At 44.4% G+C, this 13,556-nt stretch overlaps 1 protein-coding gene across 3 annotated transcripts in view; it reads left to right on the top strand.

Annotated features, from left to right (window-relative positions):
• Positions 1 to 1,245: 1,245 nt before the first annotated feature.
• The window catches only part of vps54 (VPS54 subunit of GARP complex), an 86,494-nt gene continuing 74,183 nt past the window's right edge, over positions 1,246 to 13,556 (top strand). For all 3 annotated transcript variants that reach the window (XM_078230433.1, XM_078230434.1, XM_078230435.1), the window contains exons 1-2: positions 1,246 to 1,343; positions 12,285 to 12,453. In XM_078230433.1, the coding sequence (XP_078086559.1) occupies positions 12,315 to 12,453 (139 nt within the window). In that variant the 5' untranslated portion in view covers positions 1,246 to 1,343; positions 12,285 to 12,314. The remainder of the gene's footprint in view (positions 1,344 to 12,284; positions 12,454 to 13,556) is intronic.

Raw genomic sequence — 13,556 nt, forward strand, 5'->3', positions numbered from 1 at the left:
CCGGGTGCCAATGGCAGTGCAGCAGTCCCTCAGCAATCCCAGCAGCCTGGGTGCCAATGGCAGTGCAGCACTCCCTCAGCAATCCCAGCAGCCCTGGGTGCCAATGGCAGTGCAGCAGTCCCTCAGCAATCCCAGCAGCCTGGGTGCCAATGGCAGTGCAGCAGTCCCTCAGCAATCCCAGCAGCCTGGGTGCCAATGGCAGTGCAGCACTCCCTCAGCAATCCCAGCAGCCTGTGTGCCAATGGCAGGGCAGCACTCCCTCAGCAATCCCAGCAGCCCGGGTGCCAATGGCAGTGCAGCACTCCCTCAGCAATCCCAGCAGCCCGGGTGCCAATGGCAGGGCAGCACTCCCTCAGCAATCCCAGCAGCCTGGGTGCCAATGGCAGTGCAGCACTCCCTCAGCAATCCCAGCAGCCCGGGTGCCAATGGCAGTGCAGCAATCCCAGCAGCCTGGGTGCCAATGGCAGTGCAGCACTCCCTCAGCAATCCCAGCAGCCCGGGTGCCAATGGCAGTGCAGCACTCCCTCAGCAATCCCAGCAGCCTGGGTGCCAATGGCAGTGCAGCACTCCCTCAGCAATCCCAGCAGCCTGGGTGCCAATGGCAGTGCAGCACTCCCTCAGCAATCCCAGCAGCCCGGGTGCCAATGGCAGTGCAGCACTCCCTCAGCAATCCCAGCAGCCTGGGTGCCAATGGCAGTGCAGCACTCCCTCAGCAATCCCAGCAGCCTCATTGTTGTGGTTTCAAATGAAACAAAATCCCACCACCTTTCTGCCCCAGGGGAGAACCTGGATCTCAGGCAGCCCAAGGCTGGATGTACATTGACCTGAATCTCTCTATTCCCGCCGCCATCAGCCCCACATTGGGTTTGTTTTATGTAAATTTCTGAATCTATTTCCCCAATCAGTTCCTCGACAACATGCCTGCGGATCTCTGATTGGCTGGATCCGCCTGTCCATCAGGCGAGAACACGTGATGAGCCCGCCCCCTCGCAGTGCCTGCTGGGCCGGGTCCGGCGGCTGGGAGGACCCACGGTGGCTCTGCGCGGTGCCTGCTGGGCCGGGTCGCGAGGCTGGGAGGACTGATGGCGGCTCTGTGCGGTGCCTGCTGGGCCGGGTCGGGAGGCTGGGAGGACTGATGGTGGCTCCGCGCGGTGCCTGCTGGGCCGGGTCGGGAGGCTGGGAGGACTGATGGTGGCTCCGCGCGGTGCCTGCTGGGCCCGGTCGGGAGGCTGGGAGGACTGATGGTGGCTCCGCGCGGTGCCTGCTGGGCCGGGTCGGGAGGCTGGGAGGACCGATGGTGGCTCCGGGCGGCAGAGCCGGTGTTGAAGCGGCGGCGACAGTGGGTGAGGCGCTCGGTGTCTCCGGGGGGGCGGATGAGCGAGTGACGGAAGCGGGGGCCGGGAAGCCGAGCGGGCTTGGGTTGGGAGCCGGCGTGTGGCGACGGTTTAGTGGCCGCTCCAGGACGGGAAGCCCGGGCTCCGGGCCGGTCTAGGCCGCGGCTTGTTTGTGTTCCTGCGGCTTTAGGGGCAATGTCAGCGGGGCTGGATTCCAGATCCCTGCGGCCTGAGGCAGTGGCCTTCACAATGACCCAGCCGTGCGGCTGCTGGATGTGAGACACACACCAGGGCCACACAATCAGCAGAGAGCGGTCACTCGGCCCATCTTGTCTGTACTAGCCCCCGATGGCAGCCTTCTGTTTATGATTCTCCATGTAGTGCCTTTGTAATCACCCGTCCAGCCAAGCAGCCCCATTCTGTGGGGAGGTTCTGCCTCAGCCAGCCATTCTCTGTTGCTCCTGATTGATGATTTTTTATTTTGGATAATTTAACTTTCAACAATTCATGGAATGCCTCAGTGAAGAAGGATAATCTTTGGCCCATCGTGCCAGTGCTGGTTCTTCTAAAGAGCTATCCAATTAGTCCTACGCCCCCGTGCACCCCATCCCCAGTTCCCCTACAAGTATCTATCCAGTTACTGCTCACACCACCACCTTCATCCGTCAAATTATACATCATGAAACCTCAGGCATTCCGCCCATTGGGCCTGATTGCTTGCCAATTACATTAGCAGAAAAGACCCTGTTACAGATGCACGATAATGGAAGCATTCCTAATGCAGAAGTTTTTAAAAAAGGATTTCCAAGTTCACGCATTAATAACCGTGTGTTGCTCTCATATATAATTCAGTTATTTTGCTTCTAGATTTTAATTTTGCTTTTGAGTAAGGTCCAGAGGCCAATTTAATGTTACATTTGTCCTACCTGCTGCAGAATGCTTAAAGATTTCTGGTTGTATGAATGCAGGTCATCAGTGAATTGACTTTGTGTTTGAGACCTTGTCACAAAATGATTTATTAGGGCAGTGATCAGGAGGAAAGCGAGGGAGAGGTTTAGAGAGGGAATTCCTGAGCTTTGGGCTGAGGCCGTGGCATCAGTCGTGGATTGTTTAAACTTGCGGATGCTCAAGCAGCTAGATTTGGAGGATTGTAGATACCTCAGAGGGTTGTATGGCTGAAGGAGATTGGCGAGATGGAGACAGAGAACTATCGACTGATTTAAACACAAGCAAGAGAACTTGAAAATTACTTCAGTAGGAACCAGTGTAGGTTAGTGAGCATGGGACTGATGGGTAAAAAGGGACTTGGTGCATGTTCGGACATGGGTAACTGAATGCTGGGTAATCTCGGGTTTACAGAGGGTAGAAGGTGGGCGGCTGCCCAGGAGCTTGTTAATACAGTCAAGGCTAGAGGTAAGAAAAGCATTGATAAGGGTTTCAGCAACTGGCGAGCTGTGGCTGGGAGGGAGTTGGGCAATGCTGCAGAGTTGAAAACCAGAGTTGCTGGTTTGGCGATAGTAAAAATATGTGGTTCAAATATTTATTTAATAGTTGATGTATTCTAAGCTTGTGACTATTGAAAATATTGGTGTTTGAGAATGTTTTAGTCGGCATTTAGATTGAAATGGATCTTTTGTGGTTTGAGTTTTGCTAAATATATCCATACCTGGTCTATTTTCCTTTAAATATAATTGGCACAAACACAATGGGCCCAATGGCTTCCCTCTGTTGCATCGTTCAAAAATCACAAGAATACATCTTGGTCCTGTAACAATCCTTTTTTTAATTTTGATTTTTATTTGCTTTATTGTCACATATATTAGCATACAGTGAAAAGTATTGTTTCTTGTGCGCTATACAGACAAAACATACCGTTCAATGTAGCCTTGTGAGGTGAATGTATTCATCAAAATTTATACTGCACATGATGCCACTTCTGATTTTTTTCCATGATATAAATGGGAACAATTGATAATAAATATCAGTGTGCGTATCAGATTAACATTTGCATTTTATGCCCAATTTGAAGTATTAACAACATGAAGAGAAATGGCTATATTTTTGGCGTATGTGCCTGAGAGTTATGATGTGTATGCAGCTTCTCCGTACGGATGTTTTGTGTGGCTCACAATCTGATTTTACCACCTGGGCTTGAGGTGGAATGTTGGTAATCAGTGCAGGAATTCACAAGCGGCACGGTGGCACAGTGGTTAGCACTGCTGCCTCACAGCGCCAGGAACCCGGGTTCGATTCCCGGCTTGGGTCACTGTCTGTGTGGAGTCTGCATGTTCTCCCCGTGTCTGCGTGGGTTTCCTCCGGGTGCTCCAGTTTCCTCCCTCAGTCCGAAAGACGCGCTGGTTAGGTGCAGTGACTGTGCTAAATTCTCCCTCAATGTACCTGAACAGGCACCGGAGTGTGATAACCAGGGGATTTTCACAGTAACTTCATTGCAGTGTTAATGTAAGCCTACTTGTGACAATAAATTAACTTTAAACTTTTTAAAATCACAGTATGAACTGGGCTGGTCCGGGTAGCTCAGTGTGAGGAGACTGCAGTGTAGCAAACCTCCATGGAGCTAGCTTTGATACAATTCTTAATAAGTTATTCATTTATTGAAATTTTGCCAATGTTTTACATAACCTGACTTGTCAAAGGTCCAATGAGAGTTGGAATATGTCCTCAGTCTGCCATTGTGGCTTAGATTTCTTCTGTGTTCTGAAAAAAGAGTCAGTACTTGTGGACTCTCCTCTCAGCCAGTGCTTGTTATCCCTAATATCATCTTGGTGGAATCTCTTCTCCATGGTCCTGACATCCTTCCTCAAGAAAGGCCCCCAAAACTGAACAGCATCTTTGCACTGTGATTAATGAGTGATTTGTTTCAATGCAATATTGTAACTGAGACATAACCAATGATTTTTATAGACTTTGTCTTACTCATTAGTCACATATATACCCTGTGCCCATATTTAACAGCCCATATGCTATTTAAAACAGTTTGACCAATCTGTCATTCCAAGTGAGAAGTTTTGTATTTGAGCTTAATTTGGAGTTTAATTTGGACAAATGCGAGGTGATGCATTTTGGTAGATTGAACCAGGGCAGGACTTACTCAGTTAATGGTAGGGCGTTGGGGAGAGTTACAGAACAAAGAGATCTAGGGGTACAGGTTCATAGCTCCTTGAAAGTGGAGTCACAGGTGGACAGAGTGGTGAAGGAGGCATTCGGCATGCTTGGTTTCATCGGTCAGAACATTGAATACAGGAGTTGGGACGTCTTGTTGAAGTTGTACAAGACATTGGTAAGGCCACATTTGGAATACTGTGTGCAGTTCTGGTCACCCTATTATAGAAAGGATATTGTTAAACCAGAAAGAGTGCAGAAAAGATTTACTAGGATGCTACTGGGACTTGACGGATTGAGTTATAAGGAGAGGCTGGATAGACTGGGACATTTTTCTCTGGAGCGCAGGAGGCTGAGGGGTGACCTTATAGAGGTCTATAAAATAATGAGGGGCATAGACAAGGTAGATAGTCAATATCTTTTCCCAAAGGTAGGGGAGTCTAAAACTAGAGGGCATAGGTTTAAGGTGAGAGGGGAGAGATACAAAAGTGTCCAGAGGGGCAATTTTTTCACACAGAGGGTGGTGAGTGTCTGGAACAAGCTGCCAGAGGTAGTAGTAGAGGCGGGTACAATTTTATCTTTTAAAAAGCATTTAGATAGTCACATGGGTACAATGGGTATAGAGGGATATGGGCCAAATGCGGGCAATTGGGATTAGCTTAGGGGTTTTTTTTTTTAAAAAAGGGTGGCATGGACAAGTTGGGCCGAAGGGCCTGTTTCCGTGCTGTAAACCTCTATGACTCTATGAGCGCTCTGCTGCTTCTAAAGTTTTGTCCTTTAGCGTATATACCATCTCCTTATTCTTCCTCATAAAACATATCACTTCATGTTTTTCTGCATTTAATTTAATCAGATAATTATCTGCCTGATCAGCTGAGGAGTCAATATCTTCACACAATTGATTACAAACCTCTTCAGGCAATCACGTTTCTTACTTGTGTGACGTATGCGCATTTTGATATTCATCACTAAATCCCTGCGTTCAGTTTATTGATATATATGTATGTAGAGAAGAGGAATAGCTCCAATACTGACCCCTGGGATATATCACTGCTTACTTTGATAAAATACTATCATTGTCGCTGTTTACAGCATTCATACTGTGAATTTCAGACAGGCTGATGGTTAAATTACTATTCCTCTGGTTCTGGTTTCAGTTCGGATTGTACTGTTCCATTTTTAGTACACCGGAGAGCTCTGGCTGTATCTTATAACAGCTTAACTTGGCATGGAGGTGGCCTTTGTTCATTATTAATTTACCAACATGCTCAGACCTGGGAATCTTATTATTTATGTTTCTGAATGAAAGATAATTTTTGAAAAAGCAAGTGGAGTTTATGCGGTTTGCTTTTTTGATGTTTGGTGACATCAAGAGATGTGGTTTCCATTGGTCTGTTGTAGAATGTGGTGTTATAAATGTGCTTCTTTAAGATACTAAGTGTGATTTATTGTTTGATATTATTCCTTGTATGATTTATGCACAGACTTGTCAGTGTTTGTTTGAACAGGTAGTGAAAGAACCAACAGGGTTCCTGAATAAGTTATTCTTAAACCTTCTTGGATGCTCACGAAAGCGTTGTCTCAGACACTGGGACAGTTTGGTGTAGCCCCCAAATGTTTGTTTTCTTCTTGTTCTGGGTTGCAAAACAGAAGGGAAAGATCAATAGGCATTAAGATACTTTCAGTGGTTTTTAAGAAGAGGTAAAAGGGAAGGGGCACAGAAGGTTCACCAGGATGATACCCGAATTAGATGATACCCTTTGTACAATATTGACAGCTTGATGCTCTTTTCTCAAGAGGTGGCTGAGGGGTGACCTGACAGAGATTTGAGATTATGAAGGATTTTGATAAGAGTAGGCTTTGAGAAGATGTTTCCATTTGCAGAAAAAAACCAAAATTATGGGTCTTAAATATAAAATGACCACGAATAAATCCAATAGGAACTTCAGGAAAGTGGTGAGAATGTGGAACTCGCTTCCAAAGGGAGTAGTTTAGGCAAATAATATGGATGTATTTAAGGGGAATCTGGAATGAGTGGGAAAGGAATAGAAGAATGATGTAGGGTCAGAGGAAGCACGTGTGGAGCATAAACACCAATAGACACCATTTGGGTCAAATGGTCTTTTGCTGAGCTGTAAATAAGGTAACTCTAAATTTTGTCTATTGGATAAAATAGTTTCACCTGAATTTGATTTGATTTATTATTGTCACATGAATGAACATACAGTGAAAAGTATTGTTTCTTGCGCGCTATACAGACAAAGCATACCATTCATAGAGAAGGAAACAAGAGTGCAGAATGTAGTGTTACAGTCATAGCTAGGGTGTAGAGAAAGATCAGCTTAATGCAAGGTAGGTCCATTGAAAAGCCTGACAGCAGCAGGGAAGAAGCCGTTATCGAGTCGGTTGGTACGTGACCTCGGGCTTTTATATCTTTTTCCCGACAGAAGAAGGTGGAAGTGAGAATGTCTGGGGTGTGTGGGGTCCTTAATTATGCTGACTGCTTTTCTGAGGCAGCGGGAAGTGTAAACAGAGTCAATGGATGGGAGGCTGGTTTGCGTGATGAATCGGGCTACATTCACGACCTTTTGTAGTTTCTTGCCGTCTTGGGCAGAGCAGGAGCCATACCAAGCTGTGATACAACCAGAAAGAATGCTTTCTATGGTGCATCTGTAAAAGTTGGTGAGAGTTGTAGTTGACATGCCAAATTTCCTTAGTCTGAGAAAGTAGAGGCGTTGGTGGGCTTTCTTAACAATAGTGTCGGCATGGGGGGGACCAGGACAGGTTGTTGGTGATCTGGACACCTAAAAACTTGAAGCTCTCGACCCTTTCTACTTCGTCCCCATTGGTGTAGACAGGGGCATGTTCTCCTCTACGCTTCCTGTAGTCGATGACAATCTCTTTTGTTTTGTTGACATTGAGGGAGAGATTATTGTCGCTGCACAAGTTCACCAGTTTCTCTACCTCGTTCCTGTATCTGTCTCGTCATTGTTTGAGATCCGACCCACGACAGTGGTGTCATCAGCAAACTTGAAAATTGAGCTGGAGGGGAATTTGGCTGCAGAGTCATAGCTATGTAAGGAGTATAGTATTGTGTATATATATCCACACTGTACTACACAAAAGAAAGGAAGTGGATGCTAGACAAACATGATTTAAAATTCAGCTGAAGTTGTAATGTTTAAATGTCTATTGGTATTTTACCTGTTGCTGATGGAAGCGTATAGATGTAAAAATAGAATGAGGTTACAATATAATGTACTTGCCTATTGTGTAAATACAAGCTCTGTGAAAACCCTGAGCTAGTATTTTTCTGTTTTTTAATCAATGCTACATTAAGTTTGACTCAGTCTCTGGTTGTTTCAGTTTGCCCGGTGCAGAGACTGCGTACGGCAGCTTGTTTAGAAGATGTGTGCAGTTTTTCAAACTTGTAAACTAGACCCATGAATCACTTACAGCCTCTACAGTTTGCCCTTTCTGTGTGACATTCACTCTCTTTCTCTAGATTTTCATTTATGGTCCATTTTCCTGTGGGATGCTGGTGAAGTTGGGATTCAGCACTTTTTCTCCCTGTCTTTCAACAATAAAACATGAGTTAATGGCAGAGCAGAGTGAGCTGAAATAGCCAGTTGGCAATTCTCTGCTGAAAGACAATTCATATAAATAACTTGATCAGAGACACAAGGGGAATAATGAAGTTTGCTGATGGTAGCAAATGTGAGGACATGGCAAACTGTGGGGAAGAGAGAAGGATTTTTGGAGGGCAGACTGGTTATTGAGATGAATGGGATGTGGTAGATGCAGAGAAATATTAATATATTTTTATATAGTGAAAGAATATATACAAATGGGCAAACCTTGATTTGATTGTAAATACATTGCAATGTAAAGGTGAGAGTCCAACCAGAAAATATCAAATTCATTTGAGGATCTAGATTTTATGTTCACAGCTATTTGACAATAGCAACAAGGGAGTTTTCCAAGACATTGGTTCACCCAGGTAATTATCAGAATAGTATAAGATTAATTGAACATGTAAAGCTTCATAAGAATGATACCCGAAGTGAATGTTGTGGGGAGAAAGGAAACCTAACTGAAACAGAAAGCTAAGGAGGATCGAATGAAATAGTTTCAGAATAATAATGCATTTTGAAGAAAATAGTTTCTGCTGGTTGGTTAATTGAAAGTGAGGGGAAAGAATGAAAAGAAAATCACCACTTTTTAAAAATGGGAAGCCATTATGACATGGAATGCGATAGCTCACAGAAAATATAACACAACTAGAAATGGAATTGGACAAGTATATGGCAAGGATACAAGCCCAATGACATTAGAGTGGACAGCTGCAAGTGAATAGCTGCCTCCTATATACACCTTGGACTAAATGGCTGCCTTTTGCGCTATAATTTGTGATTCTGTTTGAAATCCGGAGCTCACTATGGGGAATGACTGGCTTTATTATTGCTTCCCTCTTTTTAAAATGCATTCATGGGATGTGGGTGTCGCTGGCTGGGCCAGCATTTATTGCCCACCCCGAGGGCGTTTAACATTCAACCAGTTCGCTGTGAGTCTGGAGTCACGTGGGCCAGACCAGGTAGGGATGACAGATTTCCTTCCTGAAAGGACATTATTGACCCAGATGGGTTTTTACGACAATCGACAACATATTCATCAATATTCATTCAGAGGGGCGGCACGGTAGCACAGTGGTTAGCACTGTTGCCTCACAGCTCCAGGGACCTGGGTTCAATTCTCAGCTTGGGTCACTGTCTGTGTGGAGTTTGCACGTTCTCCTCGTGTCTGCGTGGGTTTCCTCCGGGTGCTCCGGTTTCCTCCTACAGTCCAAAGATGTGTGGGTTAGGTTGATTGGCCATGCTAAAATTTCCCCTTAGTGTCCTTAGATGCGTAGGTTAGAGGGATTAGCGGGTAAAATATGTAGGGATATGGGGGTAGGGCCTGGGTAGGATTGTGGTCGGTGCAGACTCGATGGGCCAAATGGCCTCTTTCTGCACTGTAGGGTTTCTATGATTTTATGATTCTATGACTTAGATTTTTAATTCCAGATTTTTATTGATTCAAATTTTGCCATTGTTGTGGTGGGATCCGAGCCTACCGTCTTCACTCCCCCAGCTGGGCATAGAACTATAAAACATTACAGCACAGATGGAGGCCATTCAGCCCATCTTGTCCATCCAGCCCGAGGACAACCAGGTGCCCTTCCTAATCCCATCTACCTGCACCTGGCCCAGAGCCCTGTAGCTTACAGCACTTAAGGTGCGGATTTAGCTATTTTTTAAATAGGGTAGAGCCTCATGTTGGAGTATTTCTGGCAGTGACTCTGAATCAAGCCTCAACTCGCGTTAGAATGATAACAGACTAAATAATGAGAACAAGTTGCACGGTCTTGCCTTGTATTTCCTTAAACAGGTGATTAAAGATGGCCTCGTTTAAGTTTAAGATAATTGTATAATTTAATAGGTGAATGGCAAGAAACTTTTTCTTCTGGTGAGGGAGTCCAGAACAGGAGGGCATCATTTCAGATCAAACAAAGGCTGTTCAGATGAAGTCACAAAGCACTTCTTCACATTAAGGGTAGTGGTAATCTGGCATTTTCTTCATTTTATTAATTATTCTCACCTCCTCCTCTTTCGCTGCGAATCTTCCAAGGAATGGCAGTCATCATTGGATGGCCACTCCGCTCTTATTTTAACCCAAGTCAGAGCTCCGCATTCCTGACCCAGACCTCTGAACCTGTTCAGGAATGATGTGGAGATGCCGGCGTTGGACTGGGGTGAACACAGTAAGAAGTCTCACAACACCAGGTTAAAGTCCAACAGGTTTATTTGGTAGCAAATACCATAAGCTTTCGGAGCGCTGCTCCTTCGTCAGATGGAGTGGAAATGTGCTCTCAAACAGTGCACAGAGACACAGAATCAAGTTACAGAATACTAATTAGAATGCGAATCCCTAAAGCCAGCCAGGTCTTAAAGGTACAGACAATGTGGTGGAGGGAGCATTAAACACAAGTTAAAGAGATGTGTATTGTCTCCACCTAGTGAGATTCTGCAAGCCCAGGAGGCAAGCTGTGGGGGTTACTGATAATGTGACATAAATCCAACACATGAGGACACACACATGAGGACGGCCTAAACCGGGATGTTGGATTTATGTCACATTATCAGTAACCCCCACAGCTTGCCTCCTGGGTTTGCAGAATCTCACTAGCTGTTCTGTCTGGAGACAATACACATCTCTTTAACCTGTGTTTAATGCTCCCTCCACTCACATTGTCTGTACCTTTAAGACCTGGCTGGCTTTAGGGATTCGCATTCTAATCAGTATTCTGTAACTTGATTTTGTGTCTCTGTGCCCTGTTTGAGAGCAGATATCCACTCCATCTGACGAAGGAGCAACGCTCCGAAAGCTTATGGTATTTGCTACCAAATAAACCTGTTGGACTTTAACCTGGTGTTGTGAGACTTCTTACCCTGTTCAGAAATGCAGAGCGTACCTGTTCTGGGAGTCCTTCTGCGTAGTGTAGGATCATCGGAGAAGCTAAGCCATGGCCCCCTTTCCAGCACTAGCTGCAGTATTTTGGTAACTCACTCGCTCATTTGCAGTGAAAAGCTTTGGGACATTTAAATAGCTTTCCCCTGTGTTAGTTAATGAGTGTGAGTGAGGTAAACGGGGTGGCACGGTGATAGGGTGGTAAGGATTGAGGGCGGACTTGGAGTTCTCGGAGGAGAGGGAGGCAGAGGGTCACGGTGGTGGGGAGTCAGGGGTGTCAATTCTCTCGTTACCCAGGAGAAAGTTATGCTTTGATATTTCTTGGGTAATGATTCAGGAAAGTGAGTTGGAGACAATTTTGGACGGTTTTGCACACAAGAATATTGCCCATTGGAATTTGAAACTTGCATTGGGAATTCTGAGGAGCAAGTCCTGGGATTTGACCATCTGGAGATTGGAAAATCAGGGCCTAGATAATAGAATGCTTGTTTTCTCATGTTCGTTCACATTTTCATTCCAACATAAATTACTGTAGGGTTTCTATGAGTCCATTCTTCATTGAAGAAAATTAATGTATTTCATTAACTTGGTCTCTTTATTGGCTGTTTTTATCTTCTGTCCTTTGAATGACTTCCTCTGTGCTATAAATTTCCTGTGTTTCATTCCAAGCATCTTAAAGGAAAACAGACTCTTTTTTTTGCCAATCATGGTATTTTCCTCCGAGTAATTTTTTTTATAATCAGAATTATTTATAGACTTGAGGCTCATTAACAAACTGCAGTTAAATCTCCCCATTTGGATGCCTGACTGGAGGAGCAATACAACGAGAAACCCACGAGTATTTCAAAACCGTGACTTTACATTTTTGAAGTGTGACCAAGTTTGACATCCTATTTCAATCCTTTCAATTCTCGAGGTAGATCTGTGTACAAGTGTGGCAGCAGCATCCTGATACCTGTATGCAGTACTTAGATTCAGAGATTTGACTTTGTGATGGACTCTAACTGGGAACTGAAAAAAAATATTTAATATCCTTGTGTAAGGTATTAAACTTGGAATACAATTAAAAAAAGATGCTGCTGTCAGCTTCCTATTGTGAACTTAAGGACCTTTTTTCCTTGTGCTTCACTAACTTCCTTTGTTTAAACACAATACTGGAAAATACATTTTAGTTATGTCGTTTGGAGAAAATGAAGAGTGTGAGACCCAGCTAGGTTTTATTTTAGGTGTTAGTTAAAGCAAAATTACTACAAAGGGAAAGTTGTAACTGCAAGCTAAGTTTCTGATTGTTAATTGAGTTGCTTTTTCTTTCTATTTGCACAGCTTGGCATCTCCTTGGGATGCCCTTATGCAATGGCTTCAAGCCATAGCTCCCCAGCTGTGCTTCGACCCAGCGGCAGCGATGGAAAGTTCAGAAAAGAAATGGACCCATCTAAAAAACCCTTCAAAACTGTTCGATCATTGCCAGATGTCTGTCCCAAGGAACCAACTGGTAACCCACTTTTAGTTCTGATTTTCTCTTTTGCTGTCTATTTGCAATGAATACTCACTCAGAACTATACAGATAGTTTGGGATACTCTGCTGGGAATTCCAGGCATAAACCTATTATGTTTCACAGAGATTTTTAAAAGTGCATGAGGGAAGGACGGGGGGGGGGGATTGGAATAAGAGGATCTCTCTTTCAGGAGAGCTGGCACGGAGCAGGATCAACCTACCAGGCTGTAACATTTTCAATGTATTGTTAACGCTTTCAAAAGACCAGCACTGGCACAATGGGCTGAGTGGTGGCCTCCTGTGCAGTGCGATTCTATTCTGGTGCAACTTGTAGGTACTGAAAAATACAGCACTGTCCATGGTTGTACAGTAAGCTTTCTCTATGGGGAATTGTACTGAGGGACTATATGTTCTTGAAACTCTGCAGTGCAGAGACCTTGAGAAATTAGACAATTTAGGTGAAGTATACGATTTTTAATCGCAGCCTTGTTGAATCTATTGCTGTGTTTGCCAAGATTGTTCTAAATTATTCCATGTTTGGCCTAATTCAATATAATTGAACTCGAACATGGCACTCGAAACCAACCTGACCTTAACCATGAGTTTATAACCATGGGCTGCCATGCCAGGTCATCTATATTATATTTGCAGTCAGAGGCATTACTTCCTTACTAGCTCCATACTATATGTAGGAACAGTCTGACTGAGAGATCTGACCAGATCACCTCCATCCGAGCATAGTGCCTACCTCTGAAAACTGAAACATATTTCATTCAAAATGATAAAAGTGCCTTGAAATAAAACTAGCTGATGGAACACAAGCATGAATGTTCTCACTGTCACAATGATACTGGTTTAATAATTTATGAATTCATGCTCGTTAGTTTCCAAATATTGGAATGATCCCAGTGAGAGATAAAATGTAGTAATTTCTGATAAAGTAACCTGTATATATTCGTATGGTCTGGTCTTGTTGCCTTCCATTTTAGTATCTCCTAACATCCGATCCAGTGACATTTGCATTCTTCCCAATGGAGAAAACATGCTTTGAAGCATGGCTGTGGCTTTCTTGTTAAAGTGCAATAATGTTGGTGGCTTTA

Source organism: Mustelus asterias, chromosome 15 (assembly GCF_964213995.1).
Source record: "Mustelus asterias chromosome 15, sMusAst1.hap1.1, whole genome shotgun sequence".
In the NCBI taxonomy this organism is placed as follows: Eukaryota; Metazoa; Chordata; class Chondrichthyes; order Carcharhiniformes; family Triakidae; genus Mustelus; species Mustelus asterias.